The sequence below is a fragment of the Hypoxylon trugodes genome, assembly GCF_022578975.1.
Source record: "Hypoxylon trugodes strain CBS 135444 unplaced genomic scaffold F4822scaffold_4, whole genome shotgun sequence".
Lineage (NCBI taxonomy): Eukaryota > Fungi > Ascomycota > Sordariomycetes > Xylariales > Hypoxylaceae > Hypoxylon > Hypoxylon trugodes.
Window position 1 is genome coordinate 3,206,026 of NW_026250019.1, and position 17,746 is coordinate 3,223,771.

General features: G+C 46.3%; 3 protein-coding genes across 3 annotated transcripts; 1 reads left to right on the forward strand and 2 right to left on the reverse strand.

The window, feature by feature from the left end:
* Positions 1-171: 171 nt before the first annotated feature.
* On the reverse strand, positions 172-3,189 carry F4822DRAFT_228637 (Pkinase-domain-containing protein). Its single transcript, XM_051454098.1, has 5 exons — positions 2,786-3,189; positions 2,151-2,724; positions 1,494-2,086; positions 1,067-1,436; positions 172-1,008 (listed from the first exon to the last, which is right to left on the reverse strand). The coding sequence occupies exons 1-5, from the start codon at positions 2,822-2,824 to the stop codon at positions 533-535; spliced, it is 2,052 nt and encodes a 683-aa protein (XP_051315977.1). The 5' UTR covers positions 2,825-3,189; the 3' UTR covers positions 172-532.
* Positions 3,190-4,563: 1,374 nt separating this feature from the next.
* Positions 4,564-8,746, reverse strand: F4822DRAFT_228736 (centaurin beta). The gene is made up of 6 exons (XM_051454099.1): positions 8,336-8,746; positions 8,149-8,279; positions 7,724-8,068; positions 7,606-7,672; positions 6,190-7,552; positions 4,564-6,136 (listed from the first exon to the last, which is right to left on the reverse strand). Exons 1-6 carry the CDS (start codon positions 8,397-8,399, stop codon positions 4,810-4,812), a joined length of 3,297 nt encoding a protein of 1,098 aa, XP_051315978.1. The 5' UTR covers positions 8,400-8,746; the 3' UTR covers positions 4,564-4,809.
* Positions 8,747-11,242: 2,496 nt separating this feature from the next.
* Positions 11,243-15,900, forward strand: F4822DRAFT_228798 (uncharacterized protein). The gene is made up of 3 exons (XM_051454100.1): positions 11,243-13,972; positions 14,027-14,608; positions 14,672-15,900. Exons 1-3 carry the CDS (start codon positions 11,375-11,377, stop codon positions 15,593-15,595), a joined length of 4,104 nt encoding a protein of 1,367 aa, XP_051315979.1. The 5' UTR covers positions 11,243-11,374; the 3' UTR covers positions 15,596-15,900.
* The last annotated feature ends 1,846 nt before the right edge of the window (positions 15,901-17,746 follow it).

The following is a 17,746-nucleotide window of genomic DNA, read 5'->3' on the forward strand; positions in this document are numbered from 1 at the left end:
GCATTTCACGGGGCGTCGCGATAGGAATAAATCCATATCTTGGCAGAGTATAACTTGCGAATTAGCTAAATATGTAGCTGTGATTGGGTTGGGCGTAGGACTCACTCATAAAATCACCAATCAAGTCAACCTGCGATGAATTCACGACCTTCCCATTAAAAACCGGGGAAGCTTTAGGATATAATCTCAATTACCTGTCAAAGCTCTCATGTCGAGCAGCATATATTATAGACCTGTTCATATGATATGATGCAAATTGCGAGAAACCCTTCCCAGCCTTTTGAATCCGAATACACCACCTAAACCCTATAGACGCCGGCTCCACATACACCTCCGAGCAAATACTGGGTCCCCGCTAGATGGAATGAACGAATCCCCTTTGTGACCGATAGTGTGTCTGAGAATTGATAAAGGAGAGTCGAATAGCTCTAGAAACCCTCCATACGTCACCAACATGCAAGAATCCATCAGACCGATGCTCTAAATATGTTCAACAATACCTTCTCAGTGTCACACCATCCTAAATTGTCGATTATTTCCCATTAGGTTTTCCTTTACCCTTTGCCTTTGCTTTGTTGCCCTTAGCAGCAACAGCTTCAGGCTTTGAGTAGAAGCTCATCGAGTCGTTACCAAAAAGTTCCTGATCGCCTTTGCCACCTAGTTCCATAAACTCTTTCGTACCTCTCTGATCTGCTGGTCGAGGCTCCGACGCCGCTGCATTTGGATCCGCAGCCGGATTCTTCGAGAACACTTTCAGAGGGCCCTTCTTTGAGTCTGGACCTAGAGGGATTTTGCTCGCGACTTCGACTGTGTTAAGGGAACTGAGCATCGTTCGTTCTCGGACCGCACCCCTCCGTTGCATTTCTAATCCTCCGATGCCGGCCACGAGGCCGTCCGTGCTGTCGTTGACACCAAGCATTTTCTGAGTAATCCACGGGTGCGCAAGGCATTGGTCAACTGTGTATCGCTTCTCCGGTTCGACGATCAACATGTGATCAATAAGGTCCACTGTCAAATTCAAGTTAGTTTACGGGCACAAAGTATGGCGACGCGAAAATGGACTTACGTGCGGGATCTCCCACTGAATCCCAGTAAGGAGAGGGATAGTCGAAGCGGCCACTCTTGATTTGTTGCGAAAGCGTGTATGGGAATTCGGGGCTATACAGTTCATCCGAGAAGGGAGGGAAACCACATAGGCAAATATAGAGTACCACACCAAGTGACCAAATATCGACAGCCTTGGTGTATTTTCTATGCCTTCCTTCCGCCAGTATCTCCGGAGCAACGTAGCTAGGTGTGCCACATAAAGTCGTGGTAAAGGACTCCTCACCGATGATCTTGGCAAGACCAAAGTCAGCGAGTTTCACGTGAAGTTCCTTGTCTACTAGCAGGATATTTTCGGGCTTGACGTCTCGGTGGACAATATTTCGATCGTGCTATCTCACATGTTAGCTAAGCGAATGGAGGGAGAAGGGAAAGGCGAAATATCATACCAAGTACTTGATGCCTTGGAATAACTGAATGAACAGTTTCCTCGTCTCCGCTTCCGTCAACTTCTGTTTCATGACGATGTAGTTGAACAGTTCGCCTTCTGGGGCGAGTTCTAGCACCAGATAAACTGCATTCTTCTCGTTGAAGGTGTCCTTGAGACACAACACATTAGGATGGCTGACTCCCATCAACACGGCGATTTCCTGCTGCAGGCCATCCGTCTTCGATCTCTCATCCATACCAGGGTTCATCGTGAAAATCTTGACGGCGTATTGTTGACCGGTAGATTTCTCGACGCACAGGTACACTTCGGCGAAATGACCTTTACCCAGACGATCAAGCAGAGTATATTGTTGTAGGAAGGCGCTGGAAGCTCGACTGCGCGGGTAGCGGAAGATGAAGCGGGCTTTGTCCATGACGGCGATTTCGTCCTGCGCTTGCAACTCTCGGCGCTGATTCCTTCCTACAATGGCTTCGTTTACGAAGGTTCCGTTGCTAGACAAGTCCTCGAGGATAGCGACTGCATCATCGCCCTTATTTTCGGTGAATATTAAGCAGTGGCGGTTGGAAACTATAGGATCATCCACGATGATATCTGTGAATAAAAAAGTCAGTCGGAGCTGCAACTATTCGAGGGCTTTTGGGTAACAGGTACGTACCGCACTCAGGATGTCGTCCAATCAGGAATCCACCCGATGGTATACCCTTGATCTTAGACTTTTCGAAGTTCTCTTCCTGTTTTAGTGCAGAAGTACCAGATTGTTTCTTGGTCAAAACACCTGCAATGTCTTCTGACATCGGACAAGTAGAACGTTTCCTCAATACCACACACCTTCCCCCATGCCGTAGATCAAGTGGGAAGAGATATCCCCATACTCCTTCCTTCTCTTCATCTTCGACTTCATCGGATAGAGCAGCATTCGCATCTACAAATTGGGATGTTGGGAACGCTTGTGTATCTTGAGGGGGCGACGACAAGATTTGTGCTTGAGAGAAAGTTTCTTCGGGAGTGCGATGTGTTACTTGACTGGGTCGTCCATCCGGTGGTTCGGCTGTCGCCTCTTTATATAGCCCATCACTGTCGGATGGGTGTGTAACTGGAGAGGGTAGCTTCTGTTTGTTGGTAATGACTGGAGTTTTCAGTTGTTCAGTATTATCGGCTTTTTGCGACAATCGACCGGAACGACGGGGTTTCTTGGCAAGATCGTTGTCATTTTTGGAGGGAGGAGAATCCTATCATATTATGTTAATCAAAAATGAGGAAATATGCAAATTTGAGGCGTTTTGGTAGTACCCGTCCACGTTTCAATTGGCTCTTCTCGCGAGGAGCCATGGCGTTGTTGCCTTGAGCGATGAGTCGCTCGCTCGTTTTCGTTGGTTGATGACAAACTGACTAGAAAAAAGAGGTGCAAAAATTCTATGTCGCAACAAAATGGTATACGTAATTCGATATATAACAAGGAAGAACGAAAGGTAAACTTGAAATTTGAATCTGTATAAGCTTTGCGAAGTTGGATGGGAAATTATTACGGTAGGTTTTGGTGAAGGTCGAAAAAAGCTTGGTTATGGGTTATGATAATGGGATGAGCCGCCAACTCGCAGATTGCGGGTGGATAAGGTATATCATTAATAAGGGTCGGCCAAGTATTTGACGGGATTGGCGGCCGCCGAGCGAAGAGGGAAGGGGAGAGAGAACTTCTAGCGCTATCACCCTTCGCTTTCACCGGATAGGTCTTGACTCACAATGAGGATTTATTTGGTGCTGTTCTAATAGAAAAGAACGTTTATAAAGTTAAATATAGCCATTTGCCTTGTCTTATTTACGCTTCAAACAATAAATGCCAGGAGAAATCATGGAAAGGTTAAAACTCTCAAGTTGGACAGCTGATAGTGCAAGAGGTCATCCCCAGCTTTCCTAAACTCAATGGGCGGATGGGCAGTTTAGGTAACTGCAGCTGGGATCGGCAAGTGGGGAGTCTACCAACATACAGTTGACATCCCCATAGCATTGTACCTAGCTGCTGTAGGGCTGTGCAAGCAGCACTAAAATACATCGATGGATCCTATCCATGGTACCTTGTAAACGGCCCCCACCCTGCGTGCTCTGTCATTCCGTCATTCCATTTTCCCATCTCCCCTTCCATCCCCTTTTCTAATGTGGCCGTGAATCTTATTTTTCCCGTCTTACGAACTATGATGTGCCTCCAAATAAAATAAGGGGGGATATAATATGAGGAACGTGTCCCGATCATTTATGCATAACATAATCGGGTACCTGGCATAACTATTATGTCAGTTACCACATCGTCTTGGGGGCTAAGCAACGGTCACGCGCAATTGGACTCAGGTATGTCCAGGTTTCAGGTGACGATATAGATATACCACCTGAAGCTACTCACATGCATCATGGTATTCACGAGGTTTTGTCTCTATAAATACTATGATGATACCCAATATTCTACTCATACGTGAGGTAGATATACTTGTCCGGTAGACCCGTGATATGGATCTTCTACCCCGTAAACCCATGTATCCAGGTGGTTAGTACACATATATCACTGTAATAGTAGGTAGGTAGCTATTCATGTTCACATGCATTTTCATATTGAAGCAATTCCAATATTCACTTTAATGGTATTTCCACTAGCCCAAAGTCATGCCAAAACCACCATCATTATACATGATTAAAATTACGGATTCTGTTGGTACATATTGCCGCCCTTGCGAAAGACTCCCCCCTAACCCCCAGGATTCAAAGTTATGCCCTAGTATCGTAACTAAGGACGCCGACCCAATAATCTCAATTGCTATTTTTGAAAACAGCATAGCATGATAAAAGTGCAGCAAGTAGCCCAAATAGGTTTTGAAGCCGATTTGGTATTCCGGCCTCCCATGACCCGTAACACCCCAAAACACAAAAAAGGAGATTTACTCACTCCCTTGCACCTGAAACCCTAGATACTCTCTTGCCAATACCCGTGTTTAATGCAATCCCAACTTTCGTCACATAGCTTTATTTTCATCAGTTCGTGGTGCCAAAATCGTCATAGAGGTAGTCGTATAGCGGGGCGGAGGAGGTGTCTCAATTCTCAAAGGAGGACAGAATATTGCTGGGCAAAATGGTGATAAAGCCCTTGGGAGATCCAAATGGGGTATCTGGAAGAAGGAGCGATTCGATCGCCGTTTCTACCGTTCGGAAGTAGATGAAGAAGAGTTAGAACCTGTGAGATTGGACTTCCGTCGACTGAGCCGGTTCTTCCGTGGAGACGACGGTGTGTGAGATGAAGACGATAATGAGGCGTTCGACTTCCGTCGTTTCTACCGCTCGGGAATTGGCGACTTTGCCAACCGTCCGCCGGCGCTAATGCGCTTCTGTAGACGTCCGTCCTTATCCCGCTGAAGCCGCTCGCTCGGGCTAGGACTAAGGTTACTACTCGGCAGTGAAGACCCGGACGCCTCTACAGCAGCATTTCGACCTCGCTTCTGCTCGATATATAGCTGGGCACTTCTACTTAATGGGAAAGCGGGCATTGATGTTGGTATTTCGGCCCCGTTCTGAATTAACATTTCTGCGATAGGAAACGGAACGGCCCGAGTTTCCGGCTCCGGCCGTCCGGTAACAGGAGTGCTGGGCGATGGTGATGCTGGGTCGGCTGCTGCAAGAGCTAGGAAAATTGGATGAGTCCCGCGAACTTTGTCAAGGACATTAGGGTTGGCCTTTAGCGCCAGGGCATAAATGACGTGCTGTATTTCGTTTCGTTTTATAGCAGCAAGGAGTGTCTCGTCTGGGGTTGGATATCGTGAGAGAGTAGGTGAAATTGGCTCCACGTAAGCTCTATCAACATACTTGGCTGTTATGAATTTCAAGCGTTGCTCCCGCGTAGCTTGTGGACCTGGTTTGAGATTTGGGTCAAGTTTGGCTTCCCAAACCATATTGGAGACTCGATTTCCGACAAGAAGCAGAAGCTCGATGATATCGGGCGTGAATGATGTAATGTCGAGTGTGAGCGATCGTACTTTGCTGATGTGTGTCCCGAGAGACCGATGAATACCACTGCATTCAATGCAGAGTATGATGGCTAAATTAATTGAAACCCATTCAACCTTAGATCCGCTGCCGCAATCGGCGCACCAGCAATTGCCCTGGTCATTATCTCGAAGCGATTGGAGGAGTTTATCTGGATTCTCGTCGTAGTTGCTACTAGGCGTCCGTGTGGTAGCAGGTCGTGCTCCAACGGTGGTACGACGAGATGGAGGGGCAGAGCTAGCATTGGCGTGAGAACCATGATGATGAGAACCATGGTTTAAGGAAACGCTTTTTCCAGTTAGGATGGACCCTATATCGCGCTTAAGGCTATTCGATTCCCCCGGAGACGTCGGCTTCTCTTTAAGACCGCGACCTTCCACTGCGCTTTGGAGGGCGTTATTTATGGAGAGAATCCAGCTATTCATGTCTTCGCCGGAGGTTGCCTGGTATACTCTTTTGTAGTGGGGTGTAATAACCTCAAAGCAGAATCTTCGTTCCGCATTTCTCGCTTCGCGCACAGACGCCATCCGTAGGTCAATAGGGTCCATGTGGAGGTCAAGCTTCTGCTTCCAGTTGCTGTATTCCGACAGCTTCCCTTGGTCGAGAACAACCCAGAACCTAAGTTTGTTAGCGTTGTGGTTATTTTTAGTTTCAAGTCAACTTTTACATACTTGTGCCACCCTTGTTTATTCAATGACAACGGATCTACATGGGTGCCTGGTCGATTCAAGGCCCATAGGAGGCCTTCTTTTCGGTGAGTTGAGTTCTTCTCAGCAATAGTTAGCTGGCTGAAGTCCCTTTCCTCTAAATCACGTATGCCCTTGAACTTCGAAGTTTGAATGGGGCTGTGTAACGCAGCATGTCCTAGGCTACCCGGCGATCTTGAGAGGTCCGTGCCTACTGATGCCATGGGTCCTGAGTTGCCGGTAGGGATGGGTTTGAGCTGTGAGCTAGTGCTATCCGCTCGGCCAAGCTCAGAATCAGAAGTATGTTGGTTGCCATTGCTATTGAGATTTGTGGTCGTGTTGGTCGCCGATGATACGGTCTCCGGCTCATTATATTGGAGGTTACTCTTCTCTAGGACCCGTCTTTTCTCTTCTCGTTCGCGTCTCTGGTATGAGAATTCTTTATCGGCTTCCTGTACTTCGCTAGCAAGAGCCTCTAGTTGCGGTAGCAAGCCTTCAACTTTTTGAGCTGTGGCTAAAAAGCTCTTTGCTTGTGTGTCAGCAAACTTAGTTAGGTGAGACAAGACCTCTTGCTCTTTGCGACCACCATGCAGGTCTTGCATGAATGACGAATAATCGAAACGCTTTAGCTCAAAATTCCTCCTTTTCGTCTGATACTTAGTGTCGCTTTCGGCAAGCTTCTTAGTCTTTACCGAGTCTTGTCGTTGGCCAAGATACCGCGACACGTAAGAATAGTAATCCTTGCTTTCTTCTTCGAAATCTCGTCTTTTCGACTCCGCTTGTTTGATATCGTACGTATATAATTTGCCTATAGGGTCAATAATAATCTTTTGTAAATTGATCGCGTTCTGCCTCTCGTAAGAGAGGATTTCTCTCGCAATCTTGTCGAAATAATGGTCTATAGCAGGCTGCACTGCATTGGCGTTTGTTGCAGATGCTTCTCGAAGAGCATCCATAAACCCCACTAGAGCCTCGTTGGCTTCAACTTGGGCAGCATACGCATGTTCGGCTTTCTTCAACACTTTCTTCATCTGCGTTCTCATATTGCCAGTCTTTTGTTCAAGAGCCTTGATAGTAGCTCTAAATACTGGGCCGTCATCACCTACAGTCATGTCTTCGCCCGGTCGGGGACATGATACATCGAGCTTGACGGATTCTCGCGAGCTTGGGACAATGGTAGGCGCCACCGATAACGCGTCACTCTGAGTATGCGTCGGGGAGCTAGGCTCTTCTTGTTCGCTAATGCGGGAGTCAACTGATTGTGAGGATGGCGCCCGGATTCTCGGAGGTACTGCCAATTGGAAAGCTGGAGATGGGGAATTGGGATGGCTTGGGATGGGTGAGGTATCTAAACATCGCATTAGACTTTTTTCGATAGCCGAACATTTTCTGTGGACTTACTAGCAACCCAGAAGGAGAACCTGGCCAGGGTATCTAGGCGGTGTGCTCTGTGGTCGTACTCGACGAACTATAATACCATTTAGCGAGGGCCATTATCCAATATGCAAAAAGAACATACGCTACAGATATTCCTCCACCCTCCTCCTCCATCTTCTGTAGGCTTTGGCGGTTTCCATTTCCACGACCACTCAAACGTCACTGATGGGCTTCCCTCTGTAGAATAATCGCCGATAAATTCAACGTTCGCATTTTTATGTAAATTCGGATCGGCGTGAAACTCGCGAGTGACAAGATTGTCAAGGTCTTTATTAGTCGAGGCATATACGTAAGTTAAGCCATTAATATGCGTGTCAACGCCAGGTATGTTCTCTTCCTGTCGGACGACAAAAGTAAAGTTGAATACGAGTTCGTCATCGTTGTTAAGTTTTAGAAGAAAAGTCGGTACGGTCGAAGGTTCAACGTCCTACCACGATACCGTTAGACATATAAATTAATTCAAAACCGGGCCAACTCAGCCAGCCTCTGTTTCTTAAAGATACTAACCTGAATAAATTCAACAAGACTGGAGTCTCCTGATCGTAAAGCTGTGACCCTAGAAGCGGGAAACGCATTGGGAACTATGTTGGTCGAAGTGCGCTTTCGAGGGCAGTTAATTATTAAGGACGCGATTGAAACTAAGTATGGTCAGTTCCGATTGCGCGCATCGCAGGGGGTAGAGGAATGGACGAACATCGATTTTGGTCTCTCAAGTAGATGGCAGCGCCATCATCAGGTCTGCTGCTCACGACGCCCATGGTGAGGGAAGCCGGCCGGATGAAGGGCCGCGCAAAAAGATAGTACGAATAACAATCGAATCAAATATATGATTAAGTGTAGAGGAGTGTACGGATGCGGATTGCGATGTTGGTATATTAACTAGTGACGTTGTAGAAGAGTTATGTATCAAATTGGAGAAAAGGTGGTGTCGCAATTGGTAATGGTCGCAGCGACCGCAGCTCTGAACCGGTTGCGGGCAGCCAATCCGATCGGGACCAGCAATACGCTGAGTGGGTTTTGGCGGGGTCGAATCCGTCGCAGCGCTAGGTACTTAAGTAAAAGCACCCACGGTACCGTACCGTACGAATTACAAGGGCGTTGCTATGTATGTCTGCAAGTTGGTGTGGTGTTGCCTTGCGCCGGATATAGCCAGGCACGCAACCGAAATGCTCCAGGTAACATTCGACTCACCGATAAGGCGAACTATAAACACGATATAATTAGTTACGAAGCTACTTAGGTAGATAGAGCTGGCGCAAGCTTCATATGATATTATATTATTATAGCAACATTCATTCATCACACGAACTGTGTAAAAGGGGACCAGAACGAAACACGAGCGCAACAGGGGCAATAAATCAGGACAAGGGTGTCGTCAAAGACAATAGACAGTAGGTCTCCCTTTAGCTGAAACAACTTGGTTGGTGGGCGAGGATGACTCGTACCTTTTGCCTAGCAGCCTAGGCACACGCACACTGGCTGTATGTATGTAAAAAATCTCCGGGTAAGCACTCGTGGACAAGCAAGGCTGAGCAAAAACCTGTTGTCGAACGCCGCATGTGATGTCAAGGCTAGGTAGTGGATATCCAATTCGTAATCCCTACTTTGTGTCGTGTGCTCTTTGGAAGATACGATGCTGTTGAGAAGAAATTTTAAATGAAGCATATGTAAGATGCTCTGTAAATAAAAAATCCGTATACCTTTGTGTAGGGTGTTATTGTATGTGTAAGTAAAAAAAAGGTTGAGTGGTATGTGGCGATGTATCAATTATGTATGAATGAATAGATGAATGAAGTGATTGATCAACAGGGCACGGAAATTGTACGTAGACCGAGGAAGTGGTTAGCAGTTACCTTTAGGTAGGTACCTACCTAGGACCATAATACGGCGCTTAAGCAAACGAATGGTTCAATGTTTGCACATATGTACCTAGGTATGTACCTAGGTAATTCCTGCAATCTCATCTCGGTCTTATAAAAACCACGATTGCTTATATAATATTACGTATATAAGATAGAAATTATATTTATTTATATTATATAATTCGTATAGGTACGTTAAATACTCAGGTTCGCATCCATCCATAAAATTAAAAATATAACTTTTGCATCTCTATGGAGGGTTCATTTGTTAGCGAGGCTATATTATCCCGAGAAAATACTTAGCGAAGAGAAAGAGAGCGACTATAATTTTATTGTTTTCCTTTTCTGTGTCGGAAAACTGGATACAATCTCCCAGCTTTCTCAATCTAACCTCTGAAGCTCAAATGAGAATGTCACCGTCGCGGAACTGATCTCCTTTAGGCAACTCGTATCATCAGGCACTTATACGTACTCGGTAAGGCTAGATTCTCCAGGGCTCTATAGAAATGAAGGATCAAGATTATACCGACGCTTTACGTAGGTTTGGTGACGAAACTTAAGATTCTTACGGTTACTGGCTTGGCGTTCAGGTGGCTGATCTCTCCAACTGAGTTAGAAATATTCAGGTGATGATACCGTAACTAGGATATAATGTCACATACCTAGGTAAGCGCCCAAGAATAGACTGGTTTCGACGAGACGGTCTCCTTTGTCGAACTAGGCTCTGTTTATGGTTTCAAATATTATAAGTGATTCATCAATCAAGGGCTTGAAAGATCCTCTATTCGGTAACGCTTTCAGATACCTAAATACATGTAGTACGCACCAGTTGAATTCGCTTCGCCTCCACGAGACTTTCAGATTCCATATACGGGATTTGTGAGAACCTTAAATGCGTACCTCGACGTCGAATATACCACACTCAAGATATAATAGGCTTTATTGAGTATCCATCTCGAGTGCCGAATATCAATCTAGGGTGAGGGTCCCCCGCAAGGCATGAGAGATCGAAGATCAATTGTGATTTGACGCCAGCAGCATCAGCTCCTTTATGTACCTAAGTACATAGTCATACCTGCATGCATACCTATGTTCAACACATGATATGAAATTTTGCAAATATTGACCCACGAATTCGGAATGACATGCAGGCAGGTAGTAGTCAGCATCGACTTTATGGGAAGTGGTATGTACTTTCGATATGAAAAGGGACAGATATATTTACTGCATGGGATTTAAGGGAAGACTTTGTGTAAAGGGACAAAAAAGAAGTATAAGGGTATCATTATCGATAAGTTCAGGGCAATATCTATTACGCTAGTGGCTTCAATTGGATGAAAATTGGGAAGCGACCCCTCCTAGTCATGCAGTAGATTGATACCTGTAACTCCCCCATTTGTATCGCATTGCAAGGGATCAATTTGTACTCGAGGGAATGACGTCCGTTGGGTACGATACATAAGTACGATAGGTACCTAAAAATACAGCACTTTTATAGGGGTGAAACAGGTACTCAGGTAATATTAGAGGTAAAGCCCAACCCCCGGAGCCGCCCAAAGCTGATCTATTTCTAGATACAACTAGATACAATATTAACTTAGGTTAGTTCCAATTGCCGGTCTTCGTCACCCGCAACCCACCGTACTTATTAACCTTATCATCGTCTGACCGACTACAAAATCAATTATAACAAATACAACCACCACCACCGCCCCATTAACCCCCAGAATTTACCTGCCAACTGGCATTTTTATGCCTGGCGAAATACCAAAACCCAGTTTACATTGCGATGTTAAGAACATGCGGCGTAGAGAATTCGTGGACTATTAATTTATAAACCCGACCGACTCAAAACTTCGCCCCGTACCGAAATGTCGACGGCGTCGAGAAAGTCGTTCCACCACCGCATAGAAAGCGTGCAGAACAGTGAGAGAAGGAGTCGAGCTGGTTCCAGTGCCAGGCAAATAGCCGTCAGCCATGACGATGCCTATACCTACGCCTTACGGGTCGCCTACCTACATTACCTCCTCCAACCCAAGACCAAACGAAAACAATGGGTTCCCGCACCGAAGCAGCCCGCTCGAACCCATACGTCCAACATAGGTGACTTGGTTAAGGAATTCGTTCCGGGGAATTCGAGCAATGTCAAACTTCCTCACAACTTTCGGCAGCAGTTAGAAAAGAGAATGGAACGTGTCGTCGTGGGTGCTGAAAAGATGCCTGGTTACAACGATGCCGCTGTCAAGAAGACCTTTGCGCAGGTATATACTGCTTTTACCGAGCAAGGTTTTCGGAAGAATGTCGATAAGGAGCGAAAAGTTGAACCGCTAGTGTTAATATTCTATTCGAATGCTACCAAAGCCTGTGCTATGGGTCATGAGAAGGGCGACGATTCCTGGAAGCTTCTTGTCGATAGGCATGTCGCACTTTTTGTCAGACTGATATCCGACGTACTACGCGAAAAGGGGCACGAACGCGATAAAGCAGAGCTCATGAGCAGATTAAACACTCTTGAGAACAAGCTGCTAACAAACGACCAGAACCTTTTCATAGATACAGGTCAGAACGCTGGTAATACGATTGAGGTAATAGTACCACTTACCTACGATGTTAAGGACATGCCTATGGTCCAAGCTGTCGCTAGAGTTTTCGGACTTTCCCATTCTGATGTCCAGGATCACATTGATGCCCAGCGGGCAAATTGGATCGAGGAAGCTGCTTTGAAAGATCTAAAGTCATACCAACATCGACTAAATTCCAATATGAGTGGTGCTCTTGGAAGCCGAGATTTCGATGTCGATGAGGCTTATCAAGAGTGGAAAAAAGCTGAGGCACCTTTTCTCTCACAAATGATGATGGAAATCCTAACCGCGAAGCCGGAGCTAGCTAGGAGATCTACGACTTTCAGCGGGCTTTCCGATAAACCACTTCCATCAAGTCCGTCTTCAGCATATCCAGAAGACCTAGGTAGGACATTGTCCAACCCGTCTAGGTCATCCATATATGGTATGGATAACATACTGAACTTGGGATCTATGTCGCTCGACGAGACTAGCACTATTAGAGCTGTCGATGAGTCAACTTACACATTCATTCCACCAGAACCCCGCGAGTTCTTCAAGATCATTGCGCAATATGCTCTTGAATTTGATGCTATGCACGGCGAGGAGGGTGATCAATCTAGTTTGTTCTCGAAGCAGTCAATGGAGCTACTTACAGAACTGTGTGTCCGCTGGAGAATTCCCCAGTTTACTCGTCTAGTCGTTTTCCTGGAGGTAGCAGCTCGCAGATTCACAGATACACTCTTTACCGTAATTGATCTGGATAATGCCTTTGACCTCGTGAAGATACCACCGCCAGAAGCTAAGAAGCCACCTCATATTTATCTCTACGGCGAATCTCTCGCAACTATAGATACAAGCAAGTGGACCATGGCGGATTTTACTATTCATCAGCAAACCCTTCGTTCTGTGCATGATGCGCTCCTACGCGATCTTTACGATACTATGATGCACTGCTACGAACCAAAACCACCATCAGCCGGACCAGCAATACACGTACTTAATAATCATATCCTTAACGATCCAAGTTTTTCGCGAAACGAAGAGGAAGTGCAAGGTTATACTCGTCTCCTCGAGTCGGGCTTGCAGGGTCGAGCCGCAGACTCTTATCGCGGATTTCTAGACGCCAATATCCCAGAGAGTCAGCAAGACTGGGATTTCGGCCATGTAGTTCAACTCGGCAAGGCGGTTGTAACCCTATGTGAGAGGATTCAAAAGCGTTACAAGAAAAATCCTGAAATTATGGGTGTCAACCCCTTGACCGTACTTGTAGGAACAATGTTCCCTAATTTTGAGGACGATGCTCAAGATCTAATAAGGAGGATCATGCAAGTTGCCCAGGATCGAGGAGAGGAGTTAGCGCTTCAAGATGGGTTTGACTTATATAAAGAACTCGTGGAAATACGACGTATTCATCGATCATCTCTTCCTGGTCGACCTTTCACATTCGACATTGAGGAATTACTCGTCGACTTCCCCTGGCGTTGGATCCAGAATACCGAAGCTCGAGCGGAGGACTTTGTTGCGGAAGCCATCAAACAAGATCAATTCCAAGTACGAGGCCATGGTCCAGGCCATATTTCGTTGGATTCGGAACGTCACAGTCATTCGATCATTGATATGTTCCAACTTTTCAACCAAACTTCGGAACAAATTTTCCAACTCGAATGGGATAATGATGTTCACCACGCTCGATTCATGACCGCATTGTCGAAAATATACGCGAACAGCATTGCCCAGTACTGTGAAATCGTGGACCAACGATTTGTGAGGGAGATGGACACCCCAAGGCCCAACGAAAAAGAAGCGACGGCAGCAGCCCAAACAACTCAAGGGAGGTTCATGCAATATGCTAAGGATGCTTGGAATACGAAGGAGAAGATTGAACCATTTCAATTTTACCCAGAGGTATGGTTGACCTTAACCACTTCATTCTGACTTAATACTAATCTATTATCGTAGTCTTTGGTAAAACTTAACAATATTGAATGGGCCATGCAGGAGCTCGACAAGCTTGAGAAGTCCATGAATGTGGATGCTTGTGCTGATATCCTTGAGAAAGCTGATGGGCCTAAGAGGCAGGTGAGACGCCCGGCTAAGTACGTCTTTACTATCAAGATAGTCGAAGCCGAAGAACTCAAGGCATGTGATCCGAACGGAACTAGTGACCCCTATGTAGTTCTTGTGGACGAATATCAAAAGCGTCTGCACAAGACGCGAATTGTTATGAGGAATCTCAATCCTCGATGGGATGAATCTGTTGATGTTACTGTTTCGGGGCCACTAAACATTGTAGCTACGATTTGGGATTACGATACTTTCGGCGATCACGATTTCGTCGGAAGGACTTCATTAAAGCTTGACCCAATACATTTCAGTGATTATCTACCCAGGGAGTTCTGGCTAGATCTTGATACCCAAGGAAGGATCCTCCTACGAATAAGTATGGAAGGGGAGCGAGATGATATTCAATTTTACTTTGGTAAAGCATTTAGGCATCTAAAGAGGACGGAGCGTGATATGGTCCGCAAGATCACAGATAAGGTAGGTTCTTCTTGACTCTAAAGCGACTTGCGAGAATAGCATGCTAACTAAACCTGTGTAAAGCTTACACGGCATATCAACGCATCGCTTTCCTACGAGGCCCTCAAAACACTTCTTGGTCGCAACCTAGCTTCGCAAGTTAACTCGTTCTTCAAACGATCCTCTACACTCCCACAACTCACGGAGGCCGAAATTGAAAACGCATTACAACCTCTCTTCGCATACTTCAACGAAAATTTTGCCACAATGAAAGAGACGTTGACAGACGCAACCATGGTTGCAGTCATGACACGTCTGTGGAAAGAAGTACTTATGGCCATCGAGAACCTTCTCGTACCACCACTATCCGACAAGCCGTCTAATCAACGGCCACTCAACCAGCGCGAGCTGGACGTCGTCTACAAATGGCTACAATTACTCTTCGACTTCTTCAACGCGCGAGACGAGGACGGAGAAGTCCTCGGTGTCCCCGCCGAAATCCTTAGATCGCCTAAGTATCACGAGCTCGCCTCGCTCAACTTCTTCTACTTCGATAGCACTGAAAACCTAGTTCGCACCTCAGAACGCATGGCTGCCGCCACCGCGCAGCGGCAACAGCAGCAGCTCCAGGGCCAAATGAACTCGAACCGCCTCTCCGCGCCTGCAACGCTGGGTACGTCGCTCGCTCCTTCCCATGCGGGCCCCGCGTTTGCGAGTATGGGAACGATACGCAGAGGCAAGAGTATCATGATGAGCCGCAATCTAGGTACCATGCGCCGCGCTAAAGAGGAGAAACGGAAGGAGGCTCAGGCTGATCCCTCCGATGATATGATCCTTCGCATTCTGCGCATGCGACCCGAGGCTGCGGGATACCTCAAAGAGAGACACCGCCAAAAAGAGCGCATGGCGGCTGCTGCCGCTGCCGCAATGATCGTCAAGCAGAGTGTTACACAAGGTTGGAACTCTGCTGGTGGTGGCTTCGGCCGGGGCGGCGTCCCGCGCCGCTAATTGGTCCCATGCCCCGTGAAATAGAAAGAGGTAGATATCGAGTCGAGAAAGAAGTTGTGCGAGGTTTAAGAGATCGGGTTCTAGGGACTTCGGCAATGCGACAGACAGACGATGGAATACATTAATGAAGTAGATTGAAAGAGAGTGTCGAAGAGCTTTGCTAGCTATTGGCTCCTACAGCGTGTCCAGTAGCTTGTTTTTTACATTTGATTTTATCACATATTAAGAGTTTAGCTTGCCAGCGGGTGTGTGTGGTGGTTTGTGTCTACGTGGGCATGAAAGGCGTTTTTATCAGGGCAGCAAGTTCAGTGGCATTGATTGGCATTCGATAGATACCCTCACGAAGAGGTTTTCGCGGGCGCTTGTTGTTGCTGCTCTTTGTTTACGCCTTGCTTTTTTGCTCTATTGACTTTTTTTTCTTATTTTCTTGGGGACATCGTGGTTTTTTGAAATTTGTCTTTTTCTCTATTTTTCCTCTCTAAGAGCGAATTGTTACCGAAATTACGTCTCTAGGTATCTTAGGTATTCCCATCTATCTAATGTAACTAGGAACATACACACCAGAATGAAGCCATTAAATTGGTAACACAAATGAGACGATGATGAATAATGATGGTATTCTTATTTTTTCATGGGATATGTGCCCATTCCTCCTCAGCCTATTTTCCCGTCTGCCCACCTCCAGCCCCCAACCAACTAATTTCAAGAATGATGATGATGAATGTGCTGTTTTATGTGTGTGTGTGGCATAGTCGCGCAGGTTCTTAAGCACACGGGACCCAGTTGAGACGCATGTAGATATTAATGTATGTAATAGGGAACACAAGCTGGGATATTGTAAATTGGAAGTTGGGGAAATACAAACAAAAAAAATGAATGCTGCTGCTGTGTTGTACCTGCACCGCAATCGCGGGTCTCTCAATTCTCTCTCTGCCTACCACATGTTTGCCACCGCTCGAAAGGATATAGTGAGCAGCTCCGTCCCATCTGAATGGATGAGGTGGACTGCTCACGTAGCCTAATTCGATAGAGGAGGCTGTAGAGCTTATCTACCTGATAGGTAGGTAGTAATGGGTAAGATATATTATTGTAGCCTTAACACAACAGCTGGCCAACTAGGCGAGCTCAGCATTGCATCGCGAATAGCTCATTTCGCCTCGGGATTTGCATTCCCATGTTTGGATGCGAATGTGCCGCTTTGGCTTTCGCCCTGTGCTAGCCGCTCTTTACACGACTGATGCACATCGTCGCCCAACTTACCGATCGACCTACCGTACCGTAGATACCTACTTACGGCAATGGGCAAATGGGCAAATTGTCATACCTGCCTTTTTGTCATATAGCGTCAGCTTCAGCCTGCTTAATAATTGTATTTCAAATAAAAATATATAAAAAATGTATTATACGAAATGCGTAAAATGTCGAAAAAATGTAACAATTCCATTCAGTGGCAGACAAGAATCCGTTGTCGGCCTAGGGGGTTTCGTTTCCTCGCCAGCAACTAATCCGTTGGTCAGATACGGGACAAGGAGGGCATCACATGAACAAGTCCGGTACTTTTGGTGTGGGAGGGGATCGTCGACGATCATCCCCTCTCAAACCCCCTACCACTTTTCCTCCCAAATGGATTTTTTTGCTTGCGCGCACACACACATTTTGGGATTGGGAAATTCTCGGCGGCGGCTTGCGGTGATCTCGACCCCAGAATTTCCAAGGATTTGCCCCCCGCCCTCTCCCCAAGATTCGTACGTCCTAAAATGTTGGATTAGGTACCTAACCTGTATCTACAACGCAAGGCATTGCAGATTTGGGGTGGTTGAAAGGGGGGGCCTGCGGCCGATCTTCTCAAGCTGAAACACACGCGAATTCTGACAGTTCAGATGAAGATAAGACAGAAAATAGACAGGGTTTAATTCATTTTATTTTTTTTCTTTTCTTTTCCAGAGCGACGTTAGAATTCCGTATTCGGTCTTCCCCCTATTGTAGAGATCCCTCTAGTTAGAATAGCTTGGCTTGCTACGACCAACCTAGACCGTATTAGGAGGTGTTCGGCGGCAAAAAATAATCTTTAGGTCCTCCGCATCATTCCTCCCGGACGGGAAGGGCTTCGCAACGTAAGGACTCGATAGAAACCGTAAGGGAAGCCGACTT

What these genes read in the sequence shown, in the direction of transcription:
- F4822DRAFT_228798 (XM_051454100.1), top strand. Translation starts at nt 11,375, where the DNA reads ATGTCGACGGCGTCGAGAAAGTCGTTCCACCACCGCATAGAAAGCGTG. An exon ending in CATTTCAATTTTACCCAGAG is followed by an intron (nt 13,973 to 14,026) that starts GTATGGTTGACC and finishes CTATTATCGTAG; the next exon opens with TCTTTGGTAAAACTTAACAA. An exon ending in TCCGCAAGATCACAGATAAG is followed by an intron (nt 14,609 to 14,671) that starts GTAGGTTCTTCT and finishes ACCTGTGTAAAG; the next exon opens with CTTACACGGCATATCAACGC.
- F4822DRAFT_228736 (XM_051454099.1), bottom strand. Translation starts at nt 8,399, where the DNA reads ATGGGCGTCGTGAGCAGCAGACCTGATGATGGCGCTGCCATCTACTTG. An exon ending in CTTGAGAGACCAAAATCGAT is followed by an intron (nt 8,280 to 8,335) that starts GTTCGTCCATTC and finishes GACCATACTTAG; the next exon opens with TTTCAATCGCGTCCTTAATA. An exon ending in GTCTTGTTGAATTTATTCAG is followed by an intron (nt 8,069 to 8,148) that starts GTTAGTATCTTT and finishes GTATCGTGGTAG; the next exon opens with GACGTTGAACCTTCGACCGT.
- F4822DRAFT_228637 (XM_051454098.1), bottom strand. Translation starts at nt 2,824, where the DNA reads ATGGCTCCTCGCGAGAAGAGCCAATTGAAACGTGGACGG. An exon ending in GCCAATTGAAACGTGGACGG is followed by an intron (nt 2,725 to 2,785) that starts GTACTACCAAAA and finishes ATAATATGATAG; the next exon opens with GATTCTCCTCCCTCCAAAAA. An exon ending in TTCAGTGGGAGATCCCGCAC is followed by an intron (nt 1,009 to 1,066) that starts GTAAGTCCATTT and finishes TGAATTTGACAG; the next exon opens with TGGACCTTATTGATCACATG.